The sequence below is a fragment of the Salarias fasciatus genome, chromosome 16 (assembly GCF_902148845.1).
Source record: "Salarias fasciatus chromosome 16, fSalaFa1.1, whole genome shotgun sequence".
NCBI lineage: Eukaryota > Metazoa > Chordata > Actinopteri > Blenniiformes > Blenniidae > Salarias > Salarias fasciatus.
The window spans coordinates 12730677-12748407 of NC_043760.1; the positions used below are offsets into that span (position 1 = coordinate 12730677).

Genomic DNA, 17731 nt, shown 5'->3' on the forward strand with positions numbered 1-17731 from the left:
AAATCAGCCGTCATTTCCACTTGTCTCACTGAGTGCAGAATGTAGAAATGACAAACCTTTCAATCTCACATGTGAAAACAGTATTTCTCACTTCATTCATCACGTTTAAGCCTTGTAAAGATAAAGAAATTCCATACCCAAGGAAAAAAAAAAAAAAACCCAACTCGTGTATTCTAGATTTGAAAAGAGAAACAATGCAAGCATTTGCAAAGCGTTCTTTTCGGTTAACACAGTTAGAGCTCGTGTTTTCACAACTCCTGACTTGTGCAACTTTACAAATGGCATTTATTCTAATGACACACACACACACACACACACACTCTCTCTCTCAAGACCAAAAACTCAAGACTGTGCTGCATTCACGGCAGAACAAAGACTCCCTCAGTGTCAGAATCATTTTGGGATCCTCTGTTCTGCCTCAGTGCAGGCTTCAGTGGCAGTCCCTCAAGCCGTCCACAGATGCACACCAAACAGAATGACAATCTTTGTCAAACCAAGTTCTTTTCCTTTCTTAGTTTGTCTCTTATTCCTTTAAACAAAAACTCATTTAACACTTGTTCAAATACAGCACTGCTGAGAGTGGTCCCTCATTTCCCCTCCTAACTACCGCCTATAATTATCTGTCTGCCTGGAAAACAGTTTAATGATGAGCTCAGTGTCTTTTCAGTGTCATTCTCACTAGATGGACAACTGTCACACATTAGTGTTGTTTTTCAATAATAAAAAAAAAAAGCACAATATGCAGACAAGAGGATAATTACGCCGTGTGCAAATACTGCCAGCCTATTATTCAGGTTGCTGTAGAGGAAAGGTTCTTGTTTTTTTCACGGTGGGCTGCCACTTGCGCTTTTCTATTAATCCTAATGACTGCTGGATGCATACGTATGTGTGCGAGTATGCATGCAGTGTTCTCAGCCTATGCACTTAAGCCTCCTCAAGGCGTGCTGGATAAAAGCCTCCGTCGAAATGCACGAGAGTATGTCAGTAAGTGGGGAAGGTAGGCGAGCGCGGTGTGTGTTTGGCCAGGATGTGCACCATTATCATGCATCACGCTGCAAATCATCACCCGAGATGGACAGCGGACGCAAAGTGGTGTACAGCATGATCCGGCACAGGAAGGTGTTGGGATTGACCGGTCATTACCGGCGCTGATGCTTACCGGAGCTTTTCGGAACATCTTCAGAGTTAAACTGTATAACTCTGAGCTGAAAAACTCTTAACTCACCATTTGATTTACTGGCGCTCACACCTCGAGGTGACAGGAGTCTCCTGAAGGTGACACTAACAGAAAGATTTCTCATTTTTGTCTTTAATTAAGCTTGATTTAATTAATCCCAATCAAATTCATTTGGATATAAAGAGTTAACCTCTGCGAGAGACAATTCCGAGCCTTCTCTTCTTTCTTTCCTTAAATATCCTCACACATAGCTCATATTATTAATATATGGTGGGTATGCCTCCCCTCTTCCCTATTCCCTTTCTTTTCATTAAAATGTCATTCATTGGCTTCTTTTCAGGCTGCTACAGCCACTAACTGCCAGCACTGACTCCATATGGATGGCAGCCTGTTATGATGAGCTATAATATCAATAGTGCTGCTGCCCATGTGTGTGTGTGTGTGTGTGTGTGTGTGTGTTTGGAGCTATTTTAAGGGTTCAGACTTGGACGGGCGACAGGGGAAATATATGGCGGCACAGTCGGATGATTTACTAAAGGGGTGCAAAGGCTGTGCAGCCCGGTCCGATCAGCCTCTTGCATTCGCCTCCTTCCTCCTTCCTCTTTATTCTCGTGCTTGCGCACCGAGGAGGGAAAAACAAGTTTACAGCACGTTGGCCTATTAAAAGCACGACTGCGGGTTTATTTAGAGCAACACTTGATCCAAACCACCACTGTGCCCAAGAAGCCTGTCAAACGTGTAATCCTCCCCTCGGTGCGATTAATCGAACACGCTTGATTAAAGTTGATTCGAGATGTAAAATCATCCAGGAGGCGATGATGAGAGGCATTTCAAGTGTTTCGTGTTGTTCTGGCGCACATTTTCAGAACGATCACCCCCTTTCCCCTTCTCCGATTCAGCAACCAATCCCTCCTTTTTATTTTATTTTAAGACAAAGATCCTTAATGGGTTCCACTCTGATCGAAATCATCGACCCGTTTCTCCCCGCCAGGTGCGTGCGCGCGCTGCGGTGCCGCCACACAACCGAGACCAACTCGAATCCAAAAAAAAAAAAAGAGCTGCATCCTCTCTGCAGCCCCGGTGGCTCACCTGCAGCCACCCCCCTCAGAGGAGAAGACCTGCAGGACGCGAGCAGCAAATTAAAAATAACCGGCACGAGGCGTCTGTCACGGGAGCTCCTCCAAACTTTGATCGGGGTCTCGCGCCTTGACGAGCGTCACGCCGGCGCAACTTGGACAAGACGATCTGCGCATCCAGACGAAGCGGATAAACAGAAACTCCTGCTTGTTTTCTTATAATATCAAGAATAATTAAAAAAAAAAAAAAACTCTCACCGGAGCAGTTCCAGCCGGTCGGCGTCTGGCAGTCGCTGAGGGACGACGGGAAGGCGCGCAGCTGCTCCACAGGTAAAGTCGCGAGGAAGGAGACGAGGGTGATCCGGAGCCAGCAGCCTCCCGTCGTCCCGCTCCACCGGCGCAGGCGGCGGGGCTCTTCCAAGGGCGCCCGCGCCGTCACGGACGGACCCATCTCCTCTTTTCACTGGCCCCGGCCGCGCGGGCGACGTGCGGAAGAGACGCAGACGCGCACCGTCAACTCCGATCCCGACAGGTTGAGTGTTGCGCCTAGAGACCGACGGCGGAGCATTTTTTCCCCGCGCGCCCCATGTAGCAGTGCCCCGTGGAGACTGACCAAACGGGTTCCGCCCGATCCGGAGGGAGGCTGCTGCTGCCGCCGCTGAGCTGCTGCTGCTGCAATAATAAGTGGAATGGAAGAGGGGAAGGACGCGATGGAAAGGTGCTGGGATGGAGCGGAAGGGGGAAAAGTTGGCCACTTGGCGAGCGGGGAGAGGAGGATGCTTAAAGGGGATGAGGGGAAGGAGGAGAAGATGTGAAAGCAAAAAAACAAAATAAAAATAAAAAAAAAAAACCAAAAGGAGGGTGATGACAGGAGGAAGGTGGCAGAGCTGCAAAAGTGGAGAGGATGGAGCCAAAGTATCCCACGGGCAGGGTTTGGAGAGTTGCGCAATAGAATCCACGGCTGAGACGAGCAGCGGTCCTCCCGTTCACTTTGTATGTGCGCTGCCTCCACAGGCGCAGCCGGCTGGTATTTGCCTCTCTCTCTCTCCTCTCTCTCTCCTCTCTCTCCCTCACCAGCAGCTGGTTATGATCACGTGGAGTGTGATGCGAGGAGGAAGGGGGCGCCCCTCAGTAACAGTTCTCTCTCTCTCTCTCTCTCTCTGTCGCTCTCTCTCTCTCTCTCTCCAGTGGAGAGGAAAGAAGGGGAAATATGAGGCGAAATAAAAGAAAAGGAGAAACAAAGAGGAAAGCTCGGGGGTTAGATCCAGAAGAAGGCGGTGGCCGCCTCCCGGACTGGCAGCACGGGGAGCAGAGGATGCACTGCCTTTATAATTGGCCAGGAGCATTTAAAAAGTCTGCAGGAATCGATTCGTCCAGCCTGGCCTGGGATAATTGCTCCGCTTTGAAATGACACCAATGCTATTCCTGGGTCTCTGCCTAAGGCCAATCTGGAGAAAGAAAAAAAAAAAAACCTCAATATTATTCATGTATTTTTGGATATAAGCTACTGCTGTCACACAGGGCGGGATGCAGGCGAGTAATTGACATGCTCTGGGCCATGAAGGCAGCAGAAAGTGCAAGAAAAGGTCTGTGAAGGAGGTCATCGTCCAGCATGGGGTTGAGAACACTCGCCCTGTTTGAACCGGGAAAATTAGAAGCCATGTGTGTGGAAAAGCCCAGTAGGGGAGACAAAAGGGTGGCTGTCCGAGCCTGTCATGCCCGTAGAGACACTTGACCTCATGATATTATGGATAGAAAACATTAACTGTCTGCTAAGCCGGTCGGGCTTTGATGGCTTGACACTTGAATGATCAGAACGCTAGTTATTCACTTAAAAACACACACATGCACGTAAATGTCCAGGAACATCCGGACGCATGCGCCGCTGTGATTCGGCGCGTGGGTGATAATGGCTACGGAGAGGACGTTCCAGAAATCTCTCATGCAGGGATATTCCCATGGCAAGGCCGAGTCGCTTGTGAAAGTCTCGGTTAATTTACACGTTTAGATTGACATCATGGCATCAACAGCCGCTAGAGGAATTGCATCCAAAGAAGAAAAAAAATAAATAAAAAAACAATTCGATCTGGACCTGAAGCTTCTGTTGGTTTGGACATTTTTACAGTAGAAGTTCTAATGTAGACAGAAAACAAACTTTTGGTGTTAATTAAATGATACGGGAGTTTACAATAAATATCTTCAAGAATTAAAAAAAAAAAGCTTTTTCTTTGTCAAGATTAAAAAAAAAAGACAAGAAACTATAGTGAAATGTTTTGAATTATTATAAATTAACACTAATGTTGCATTACAGTTCACCTAAATTTGTGCTTTAGCCACAGGGGGGCAGCTGAAACAAGATATCACAGATACTGTAACCAAAGGGAAACAGTGTTTAAAATAGCCAAAGCAAACCATCAGAGTCACACGTGAGCATCAATACCTGGAGAAAAGATTCACCAACAATGTCTTCCGACGCCTGTTGCTGTTTATTATAATTTATCAACATGTCAGGAGTCATTGGAGGAGGCTCTTCTGGAACAACCTGCTTACTTTCATTGAAGTGTATCAGGAAAGGCTAAAAAAAAAAAACACACACACACACATCTTCGGTTTGGGTTTCATGATTTCATGGGTGTAATTTTTACCATTGTACCATTCAGCTCTGATTTTTTTTCGTTATTTCTGTGAAGCCATGTTCTGTGTAACGCTCTTGGTACGCTCTTTTTTTTCCATTTGGACCAATTCTTTCTATTTAGCCCAAAAGTTTTTACACTTCTAATGTAAAAGCTTCAACTTAAATGCAGATACGTGTTTGATATAAAACATTCAATCATCCTGATATCTATAGATTGAAATGCTAGAAGGGCGTTTTTTGGACTGAAATATAATAACTGAACACGGTATATAGTGTCAGAAAGTTTAAATCTTGAGTTTCAAGTGAGAACAGAAAACTTTCATTGTGTTTTTGGTGTCCATTTATATGAAAACAGTATTCAGTGCCAGTGACAACTTTTTGAAAAAGTCAACAGTGCCCATCGTTTTCAGCATTTCTGAAATCAAGACTGAGAAACAATGTGTTTTCACTTGAATTGATGCATAAGTTGTATGTGTTCTCGATGTGATCATGAAACTAACGTCAAACAAAAGCAGAAACACTCCAGAGAGAAACACTGCTCCCAAATCTCTCCAAACGTGCAGAATTGTCTGGTAAAACGAGATTTGCTCCCGACAAAAAGAGCCTATAATTGATAGTAATGCTCATTTAAAGAGAAAATTGTGTTGTCTCTGCAAAAAGGACAGCAACAAAAGTCACATTAATAAGTGAACACGGGGTCAGACTATGACAAGGGAGAGTTGCAAAAAGAAGGCTAACTAGTGGAGTGGTGGCAAAAGCAACCCAAGGCTGCCTTTGTACTCAGCTAATTTGGATTTCAAAGCAGGCCTTTTTTTTTTTTTTTGCTTTTTTTCTTTGCTTCCGGCAGTCTTTATTTGTCCGCTGAAGCATTTGGGCAACACTGTACAGTCACTGCTTTCCAGGCAAATTTGTGTATAATTTAGTGTGTGAAATAACAGCGGGACAAATATGAGTAAAATCTCGCAGCTTTAGTGTAATGGAGTTTGCGAAGTGGCTTCAATCAAATTTTGAAGGAGGGAGAGCTTCTGTAGGAGACGAGGATACAGAGAAGAAGCAGCAGGTATTAGTGAGATCTGAAATACCTGCAAACCACCTTTCATTTTTTTTTTTTCTTCTAAATTGTAGTGTGATGAACTGGCACCATGTCCATTCTCTTCGCTGAAGCAGTGTAAAATCTGAACGGATGTTTGTGGTACATTTCTCTAAAACCGGACCAAAAAAAAAAAAAACTGTTTGACTTCATGCTGATAGAACTAATTTTACCATTGAAGCAAAAACAGGCAAAACAAAACATGTCAGCTCTTGTGAAGCATTCTGTAATTGTTACTTCCACAGCAAAGCTGTGATAAATGCAACACGATGCATGTTCAATTACTGCAACAAAACCCTCACTAAGCTAAGAGCTCACAAACATCTTATAAAGCTGCAGAAGCAGTGGCAGTAATTTCTCAGTTGCACACTGGGAGAACAGCAGTTTTACAGTCCGTCACGTCCCTGCTCTGTTTCATTTTCACCACTTCAAATAACTCTGAAGGAGATGCGGTTCAGACCATTTTTTTTTTCCCTTTAAATGAAATGCACAGTGTTCAGCACAAAATATGTATATCATGCATGGGAAATTCAAAAGTGACAGAAACAGGAAGGCTGTATAAACACACAAAGTAGAAAAAATGAGCTGGTAAAGACAGAAGTGAAATGTATTAGTTTGACCAGTTGTGTAACATTTTCTGTTAACAGTTCCTAATATCAAGGATATTCCTAGAATGCAGATTATAGCCTCAGCGTCAGTCACAACTATCAGGAAATGTCACGAAGAGAGAGAAACCAAACAGATCCAGTCACACTGGTGTGTAAGCTGCAGTTACATTTCCAACATGGTTCTCAAGTGAAACCGAAAACCTTTCCATCGCGTTTTGGACAATGGAGCCTCTGAAAATGCAACTTCATGAAAACAACTCTCAAAAAAAGCAACTTAATAAAGAAAACGATACATCTCTGTCTCCGTGTACATGAAGGAAAGTGTAACTGTTCGAGAATGTTGCTTCTACACATGCACATCACGGCATAAACGTACTCCAGCACCCACTGGAAGGCCAGCTGAGGAACCCCCCCTGAACAGGGGGATTTACATGGGAAACAGGAAAAGAAACCCAGCAAACTTTATATTTGCTGGCAAGGTAACATCCACTGCAGACCCATAACTGAATGCGAAATAAAGTACTGAGGGCATTTAGATGAGATAATTTATGAGAAAAAATTGCATTCAGTGTTTGGACGCAAACTCAACTGTTGCTTCTGCTCCTGCTTAAAACTCAAATAGATTTTTAATCCATCTTTTTTTTTTTTCCAGAGAGTTGATGCTGATACTGAGGTTACGCTATGTTGTAGTGAACTGTGAGGACTTGTTGCCTTATTTTTAATGAATTGCAGATTTGCAGATTAGAGTTTGCATGTTTTCTATGTGTGAGATGATCTCTTTTGTGCTTCTTCACCCTGAAGTCATCTTTTGGACATTTTATTGGACATTGTGTTGCTACATGTGGCCCCTGAAATTGACACCTCTGTGAAAATTACTTCTCTGCATTTTAGCAATCAGAATAAACCAAAACGCAAAACGTGGTGGATGCAAAACATCCACTTTTATTCTTATGCTGTCACATTCAACTGTTGAGCTGTAGGTGGACGGGTGATGCAGTTGCAGCATTTCAGAAAAGTTGCGATATCCCCCGTTTCCATGGAGACCAAAACGTTCCAAGTTATAAGCTGTTTTCAAAAAGTTGCGATTTCCCCCTCTCCAGGGACTGTTGTCGTGTAGACAGTCTTCCAAAATACACCGAAAATCTTCAATTATACAACATAATTATGGGGCAATTCTTTTTACGGCGAAGACACTTCGCGTTGCTATAAATCCTCTTTTTGGAGTTTGTGTCGAGGCGCGCTTCATCCTGGAGAGACGTGTCCAGAAACCTTGCTAGAGCGTTGATGGATGGGTTAATAACAACACTGATGGCAGCAGAAGCGCTAGCCTTGGGCCTTTCTGAGTTGCTGTGTTTCATCAGCATCGGGACGTTTCTTGACTGAAGGAGTTCTGAGAATGCTGATGGTTGACCAACAGCTGATTTGACACATGCACTGTATCATCCAGCCCCAAGTCCGACTAACCCCATCCATCTTCCTGATAGATACCTGTCTCTTCAGCACTATGCAAGCAACCGCCTAGTTTTTTACCACAACTCAGATGAACAAACCAAATTGAGGTTTTGCTACAAAGCTGTTTGTACAAAAAAAAAAAAATCACAAATGACACAAATTGAAAATTCCTCGTGAGCATTAAAGCCGCGTGCAGTTTTTGATTCGTCCTTGAGGAGCAGATTTGCAGTGAATCTTCCTTTATCAACAAGTAAACATTTTGCTCACCCCAATTACCCAGACCTGAGTTTTCACCTTGGACAATGGTCAACACAGATTGCACATCTGTATTGCTTCTTTTTCCCTAGAAACACACATTCTGGCTGGGTTGATTCAGGATTTTCTTTTCTTTTTTTGTTTTTTTTTGTTTTTTTTAGCAGGAACAATGGAAATATTGTGTAGAGGTTAGAGAAACAAACAAAAAAAAATATTTCTGTGCTCAGTGTTCGCTTGTTTCTAAAGTATGAAAAGATTCATGATTATGCCATATGCAGTTTGGAAAAAAAAGCTTCATTTCTTTGTACGTTCTTGTAAACTTTCTCAGAGCATCAGTGTGTGTGTGTGTGTGTGTGTGTGTGTGTGTGTGTGTGTGTGTGTGTGTGGATCCTAAAGAGCAACACCAGCCCTGCACAAGCCGGACTTGGTTTAAAATGCCACTTTATTTGGTAAGCCTCAGCTCAGGCCGGGCAGACCAGTGCAGAATTTAGCGTCCTTCCGATTCGCCCTGAAGTTGGGGGTCGGCCGCCGGATTCGCAGATAGTTCAACCTCTAATCCGGTTCCAGCGGAGTTTGCACTCCGACTAAACAGCAATTTCCACAACCTTTCTCCTTCTGTCTGTGACTCATTTAGCTCTGCATTAGTCTGACAGAATACCTTTTCTAGTGTCACTGACGCCCAAGAAACCTTGTTGAGGAGGAAGAGGAGGAGGCCGGCCTCAACGCAACCTCGCCCCCGGGCTAAAGGCTAATTACATTTCTGACTTGCTGAAATGTACACCGTCTCCTGAGAGAACATTCTGGAATAACACTCAGGCCCGTATTGGATATCTGATGATTGATTTTTACCTCATAATTACTTTGATGTATTAATAAATCATCCATTTCTTTTGCAAATGTACGGTCTGACGCCGCCATGGGAATCGCTCGCCGGTGTAGGTTACCAGTGCCAAAAGGTGAAGGGTTAGAGTGCAATGAGAAATGTCTGACACATAAATTGCATCAGCATGCTTGCAGTGATTGCTGAGATGCATTATCACAATGAGATCCCAGGCTCTTGGAAGTCTTTTCCTGTGTTTGTGTGTGCGGTCGGAACGGCGGGCCAAGTGTTTCGTCCATTCATCTTTTAGCCATTGATTCTGCCTCCAACGGTTGTGGTTTTCTGCTTGTGTAACTTTGAAGTTGTGATGATTTCAGAGTTCTTGGACAAAGACTGGCCTGCATGTGCGGACCTTCTGTTGCGGGCGCTAACGTCATCGAGCTCGGATTAACGCTCGCCCTCGTTTCTTATTTGGAAAACACGGCTGTGGATTGACTGCAGCGGTGACTCCCAGCAGCCCCAGTTAAAACACGCCTTCTTTTTTTGTCAAAGGTTTTTGGTTTACGGCATGAAGGTGGAACTATTTGATGCCCCATGTTTAAAGGATGATGTTTCTGTGTGACACAGCAAACATCACTGCTGTTCTTGTACCTGGGAGGGAAAAAAATCCACCTGAAAGCAGTGAGACTGGGCGAGATGCGGTTTGACAAAAGATTATTTTCAATCTACTTTCGGTTCTACTCATTAGCATAAATAACACTGCGCCCTCACAGCACTCCGGTGGAATGGACTGAGCATTTGTAGAGATAAAACTCAACAGAAACAGCTGCTTTGTTAGTAATAGAGCACACAGTAGCAGGTGTACTGCAAATTGATATCGCTGCAGTGTTAAAACAAACTCTATATCCTGGTGGGGAAAACACTGAGTAGTGGTTCTTTAGGATAAACTGCATTGTCCCATTTTTTTGGGATCATTTTGGGAAATCAGTATCAACTGAGCATCATTTAAGCATCGCAGCCTACCTGGGCATGTTGACCATATACAGTACAACCTGTCAAAATCACAGCAAGCCATATTGTGATGGTTACTTCCAACAGGATAACACACCATGCCAGAAAACTCAAACCATCGGAAACATGTTTTTTCTTAACATGAGAATGACTTCACTGAATTCAAAGACTCAAGATATTTAATTGCATGATTTTCCTTATACTTCATTTTCAGTTAGACAAAAAATGATAGCTGTGTAGCACTCACGTGGTCGGATTTGATGGTGGGTACATAATGATCTGGGTTAAATAGGCACAGATATCTGGATCACTACTTCCTTTTGGCAACGAAGAATTCAAGGGGGTTGGAAATAATTTCACTGAACACTCAAGAAAAAAAGCTGCAGATCGTGTAACACAACCAACATCACCTAATATGGATGAATGATGAGGCCAAATTTTATCAAACCTCGAAAAAAATGTTTCATATATATAATCCAGTAAGAAGTGATAAAAAAAAGCAAGTTTTTTTGTTTTTTTTGTGTGTGTGTTCGGCCAATGTAGCTAACCCTCTGATGTTTTCATGGACATTTCACCACTTTGATTGCAGACTTCAGTTTCTGCAGACAGCAGAGTCTCTGCTGGTGTCTGGATTTTGGTTGTTTAAGATTTTAAAAACAGCTGCATAAAAGACACTGACTCTTATTGTTGATGAAAAAAGATGATAAATATATCAAGAATCCCTTTTCTTCTTCGTGTGGTCTCTTCATGAAAAAATCAGAGGCGCGCATCCATCCCTGACATGAAGCTGCTCTATCCATGAAATATCTGCCATAAATATCTCAGTGAATTTTTCACTCAGACGGATGTTTGAAGGAATGAATTAGGAAGTTGATTTTTCCACTCTTCCACTCAAGGGAACTAATAGAGTTCGCCTGAGGAGAAAAAAAAAAAAGGGCAGCTGCTGCATCGTTGTTGCAGTTAAGCTCAATAAGCTCAGTTTACTCAATATGTGCAGTGTCCAACCAGACATAACAACACTCTGGACCTGTGTTATGTGAATGTAAGATCTGCTTACTCTGCCGTGTCTCTGCCTCCCCTTGGAAAGTCCGACCACAATCTCATACACCTCAGACCATCATACAAACCATCTGTGATGAGACTGCCTACGGTCAGGAGGTCTTTTAGGCAGTGGACCCCTGAGACAACAGCCAAGCTGAGGGACTGTTTTGAATCCACAGATTGGAATCTGCTTGTGGGTTCAGACGTGGACAATGACATCAATGAGAGCGTGGTCTGTGTCACAGACTACATAAATTTCTGCACGGATGTAGTAGTGCCCCTGAGAACCGTGCGCTGCTTCCCCAACAACAAGCCGTGGATCAGAAGTGACACAAAACATCTGCTGAACTGTAAAAAGGAGGCTTTTAAGTCTGGTGACCGGCAGAGAATGAGGACTGCTCAGCATGACCTGAGGAGGGCCATGAGACGGGCCAGGAGGGAGTACAAAGCAGGACTTGAGAGGAAGCTGCAGGATAAGAGCTCCCGAGAGGTCTGGAAGGGCATGAGAACCATTACTGGTTTCAAGGAGAAGGGATGTGTAGCTCCTGGTGATGTGGACATGGCGGACGAGTTCAACCGTTTTTACAACCGGTTTGACTCTGTACAAACGCACACACACACTAACGGATGTCCACCCGGCGGCCACTCCACCTCGGCTGCTGTGACCTGCTCCTCTTCTCCACCTGGGAGCGGCTCCACCTCTGCGGCTGTGACTTGCTCCTCTCCTCCACCCAGCGGCTGCTCCACCTCTGCTGCTGTGACCTGCTCCTCCTCACCATCCGGCGGCCACTCCACCTCGGCTGCTGTGACCTGCTCCTCTTCTCCACCTGGGAGCTGCTCCACCTCTGCTGCTGTGTCCTGCTCCTCCTCACCACCCAGCGGCTGCTCCACCTCTGCTGCTGTGACCTGCTCCTCCTCACCACCCAGCGGCTGCTCCACCTCTGCTGCTGTGACCTGCTCCTCCTCACCACCCAGCGGCTGCTCCACCTCTGCTGCTGTGACCTGCTCCTCCTCACCACCCAGCGGCTGCTCCACCTCTGCTGCTGTGACCTGCTCCTCCTCACCACCCAGCGGCTGCTCCACCTCTGCTGCTGTGACCTGCTCCTCCTCACCACCCAGCGGCTGCTCCACCTCTGCTGCTGTGACCTGCTCCTCCTCACCACCCAGCGGCTGCTCCACCTCTGCGGCTGCGACCTGCTCCTCTTCTCCACCCAGCGGCTGCTCCACCTCTGCGGCTGCGACCTGCTCCTCTTCTCCACCCAGCGGCTGCTCCACCTCTGCTGACGCGCCGGCCTTCACTGTGGAGGAGGTACGTGTGGAGCTGAGGAGGCTCCATGGACGGAAAGCTGCAGGGCCTGATGGGATATCACCACGGCTGCTGAAGGAGTGTGCGTCAGAGCTGGCTGTGCCTCTCCAAACCATCTTCAATCGGAGTCTTCAGACTGGACGTGTCCCTGCGTTGTGGAAGACCTCATGCCTCGTCCCAGTGCCCAAGGTGGCAAGGCCTGCAAGGATGAAGGACTACAGACCAGTGGCCCTAACATCCGTGGTAATGAAGACTTTTGAGAGGCTGCTGCTCCGGCTGCTCAAACCTCAAGTGGAGGGGGCGCTGGACCCCCTTCAGTTCGCCTATCAGGACAGCATGGGAGTGGACGATGCAGTCTTGTTTATGGTCCATCAGGCGCTCTCCTTTCTGGAGGGAGCTGGAGGCTATGTGAGGTTGATGTTTTTCGACTTTACAAGCGCCTTTGATACCATCCAGCCTCAGTTACTGAAGGGGAAGCTTGAGAGGATGGGAGTGGATCCTCTCTTTGTTCGCTGGATCCACAACTACCTGACTCTGAGGTCACAATACGTCCGGCTCGGGGGGGGTGTATCTGGGACCCTGTTGAGCAACACTGGTGCACCGCAGGGAACTGTACTATCCCCCTTTCTCTTCACACTGTACACTGCTGACTTTGCTCACAGATCTGCTGCGTGTCATGTGCAGAAGTATTCAGATGACACTGCAATTGTGGCATGTGTGAAGGGTAGGGATGAAAAGGAGTACAGGGAGCTCATCGCGGGATTCACCACCTGGAGCAGGGACAATGGTCTTATTCTGAACACCTCTAAGACGAAGGAGATGATCATTGACTTTGGCAGGAAGCCCTCTCATCAACCTGTCATCATCGACGGAGAGAGTATTGAGGTTGTTCACACCTATAAATACTTGGGTGTGCACCTTGACCACAAACTGGACTGGTCGGAGCAGGCTCGGGCCCTGTATAAGAAAGGACAGAGCAGGCTGTTTTTCCTGAGGAGACTTAAATCCTTTGATGTGTGTGGTGACATGCTGTACATTTTCTACCAGTCTGTTGTTGCAAGTGCTGTTTTCTTTGGGGTTGTCTGTTGGGGCGGCAGTATGACAAAAAGAGACAGCAATCGGCTGGACAGACTGATCAGGAGGTGTGTGTCTGTGATGGGGAGGAAGGTGGACTCTGTTGGAGCAGTCTTGGAGAGGAGGATGGGGGCTCTAATGCAGAGTATCTTGAGGAACTCCAAACATCCACTGCACGACACAGTTGCAGCTCAAAAAAGTGACCGGAGTAACAGGCTCCTGTCATTGCGCTGCAGAACTGAGCGCTTCAAGAGGTCGTTCATCCCCTCAGCAATCAGGCTGTATAACAGATGTGCCTGAGCCAAACCAAGTACAATCTGAGCACTTGTATTTTTTGTACTGTTTTTTGTACTGTTATTTATTTGCATGTATATGATCTGTGTGCTGCTGGACACTGGAATTTCTCCCTTGGGAGATTAATAAAGTTTTATCTATCTATTATCTATCTAAGCTGCAGCACTTGGTGGATACTCACGCCCAAAGCGCCGCAGGGAACCATCATGCCATTCATTTCCAGAGTGGTGGTGAGGACACTCCTGCTATGAATCTCTATAGAGGGATTTTATTATTTATTTTTTTTTTATCAAAGAAGCAATCAAACAATCAAATTTGTCACAGACAGGTGACATGTGACATGTTTCCTTTTAGTTTTGTACTTTTTCGCAATACCTTAAGTTTAGGATCCACTCATCCTATGGAGTAGTCCTGCTGAAGTTATGGTGGAAACAACACCGCTTTCCATCTTTCCTCAGTCCTCACACCGAGCGGCTCGAGAACACAATTCTGCTGACAAGTTTATAGCAAGAAACACAACTTTATGTAATCTTTGGTCCCTGTGATATTCAAGCCGATCATGGAGAGCACGGAGACCATATGCTGCCAAGGCGCGCACACACACACACACACACACACACACACACACACACACACACACACACACACACACACACACACACACACACACACACACACGCTCAGTCTTGTATTTCTATCCTTGTGGGGACCGTCCATTGACTCCCATTCATGTCTAGCCCCTAACCCTGACCCTTACCCTAACCCTAACCCACACCACAACAAAGCCTAACCCTAAAGAAATGTTTTTGCACTTTTACTTTTTTCAGTAACAACAACATGGTCAAGAAAACACTGTTTTTCCTACTTAGGACCGGAAAAAGGTCCCCACAAGGCACGTCGTTCCACGTTTTGCTATCCTTGTGGGGACATTTGGCCCCAACAAGGATAGAAATACGAGAACACACACACACACACACACACACACACACACACACACACACACACAACAGCAGTTCTGCTAACTTCTGTGTGTTTCTGGGCTTCGTGGTCCTGATGTGGTCATGTGACTCAGTCAGCTGAGGGGGAAGAGACTTTATTAACTCTTTTTTACTCCCATGTAACTTGAATTATACAAAGTGTATCTTTCTTTATTTTTCACATGATATTCAAGAAAACAATGAATGACTTTGTCATTAAAGAAAATCCACGTGTTATTAAACTTATGTCGCCGGTCTGCCCAGTGGCAGGGGTATTTAATGGGCCCATCTGCCTTGATGCAGTGTGTTAAGCACAATCGGAGCCAAATGGATTGGGAAAAAATGATTTAACCTCTTTTCAGAGTGTTTGGTAATGGGGAACACAGTGACTGTTGGGGTGATGATCTTGCACCAGTAGTTCATCATATTGTGACAAACTGAGTCACATCAACAAAGAGATTACAGCTTTCAGGCTGCAGTTTATGTGCACATGTGTGGCACCTGGGTGGGCACCCTCACGCATACACTCGTGCTTTTGCTCCACAGTAAATATATCAAACAAGGTGTGCATGTGTGCAGCTTGTTGCTTCAGCGACTTGAGCACAAAGTGTGCCAGCCTTACCCACCTCAGTCCAAAGCGGCGGCCGTGTCTGTCTGCGAGCGGCGCTTTTAATGAGCAGGTGCCGAGGAGCGGGACAAAAGGCATTAAGCAGCTTGGCTCTCGTGATTGCAGCCAGCCGTGCTCCTCCGACTTGGACGGTAATGGAGGGACAAATGTGCACCATCCACCCTCTTCGCTGTGCCTCGCTGTCACCTGCTGCTTGATTACCTCCATTTCTCTGGATTAACAACCAGTCACAATATGAATCCAGCAAGGTTAAGGGATGATGAGACACGTCTGCTGTTCAAACAATATTCTCAAATCTTTAAAGAACTAGCAGATTTGCTGTTTAAACCATCAGAATTACCCTATGGTTTGTTTTTGGTTTTCTACATTTTGTAAATTAAACTTTAAAGTGAATAGTCAACATGAATGCAGATTGTAGTCGACAAAGTCAACTTGACTCCAGGTGTCCCGACAGAGTAGACAAAGCAGGGCTGACACTGATCCATATCAGATATAATATGTTTGAACCCTTTATGTCTGCAATGACAATATGCTGTGAATCCCTCCTATGGGGCACCTCCCTTGTTGTTTCTCTGTAGCTGATATTTATCGATACCATTTGAATAATCTGATGCAACATGAAACTTCGGCCATCTTGGCCTATCTTTTATTAAAGATCTCTTTTTGTAAATATCCTGAGTCCTGCATCTTTGTCATTTACTGATGAAAGATTCATGTAGCTTCCAAACACCATGACCCTCAATTATCAATCTTTCTTTGAAACGGGTGAAGATCTGAGCGGGGAGCTCACCGTACGACGGGGAAAACGTCAGATTCATGAAACTTTCGTATCTGACCGATCTCAGCGTTTGAATGGTCGGGTGAAGATGAATGCGGCGGCTGAAATCGATGTCATTAACATGTCGCGCCCTGAAATATTCATAGTTCAGAAGCCCCGCCCACTGAGTTCAAACACAGAGAGGAGAAATCTTTGCAACAAAATTTGCTGTTGTATTGTGAGCTGAGGTTTGAGGTTGAGGTTTGCTTTATAATTATTTTCACGCTCCACCAGGTTTTGCTGTATTGCACCGTAAATCCACACTGACTCAAACTTGCGTACACGATATCAGACCTACTGTGACAGTTCATCTTTTCGTACGATCACGATCGTATTGATGAATGCCGACCCTGTCATTCATATAGCCGTACTCCCGTATTCTGCCTTACGTTTGTTTGATAAATGAGGGCTACCGAGTGTCATTACATGGGTGTTTTAATCCGGAATTGGTTTATTCTGAATTAAGCAATTCCAAATTATATTCATGAGCTTCGAGTTTACAGCTGAAAAACAAAGGATTAAATCCTCTTTCACGCTGAGGGCTGCAAAGTGTTCTGATGAGACAGGGGGCGGCCGTGACGTACTTGTGTCTACAGGAAGTGAACAAAGCATGTTGGTGACGATTAACTTTGATGCTACAGCTTTGAATATGTCCATGTCACTGTTATGCACCAGTCCAGCTGCTATGTTGATGATATCCAATTCTTCTAAAGCTCCCATTAAATAAATAGTCTCTGTAGGAGTCAAACCGTGGCCTGCCATCTCGGAAAATTGTCTCATCGCGATGGACGAGCATGTGCAGGATTAGTGGAAAAAAGTCGCGCCTAATAAGTCCGCTCCCGAAGGAGAATAAACTGGCTGGTTTATTCAGATTTAAACTTAATTCCAAACAAAGTTTCCAGGTGTTCACATGGTCATTTTAGAGCGGAATTAAACTTTATTTTGGATTTATCCAGGAATAAAAAGTCCCATTTAAACACACCGAATGTCACTTATAAGCTCACAAAGCAGAACCCAGTAGCCTCAGATAAATTCCATAGGTCTAGCCATTAGGGGCATCAATGATGATCAATGCTTCAAGGATGGTTTTTAGTTATGTCAACTGACCTTCAAATGGAAGTGGGATCTTACCACTGAGACAGTGTTTCTCTTTTCCAGCTATCCACCCTTCATTAGCATAAAATGCATCGCTTTGTGAGCGATGCAGGATCTTCACGGGGAAATGCAGCCTTTTCAATTGTGCAAACACCAACGCCTCCACGAACCGGCTATAGGTTGAATCATCATTGTGCTGTATCGCGCAGTGACAAAGGAAAAGGTCACGCATTATTACTCAGAGCGCTTTGATATGATAAGAAAATATAACCGGAGATGTTGCTGAGTGCAGCGGAGCCAAAGGGGAGGATAAGCACAGTTCATGATCTGTGTCCTCATTTCTTTTCCTGGCTTTTTTTTTTTTATCTATATATT

General features: G+C 45.1%; 1 protein-coding gene across 1 annotated transcript in view; it reads right to left on the minus strand.

The window, feature by feature from the left end:
- The window catches only part of tmeff2a (transmembrane protein with EGF-like and two follistatin-like domains 2a), a 141210-nt gene extending 138145 nt beyond the window's left edge, over positions 1-3065 (minus strand). The window contains exon 1 of the mRNA XM_030111418.1: positions 2512-3065. Coding sequence (XP_029967278.1) covers positions 2512-2704 — 193 coding nt within the window. The 5' untranslated portion in view covers positions 2705-3065. The remainder of the gene's footprint in view (positions 1-2511) is intronic.
- Between the last annotated feature and the right edge of the window lie 14666 nt (positions 3066-17731).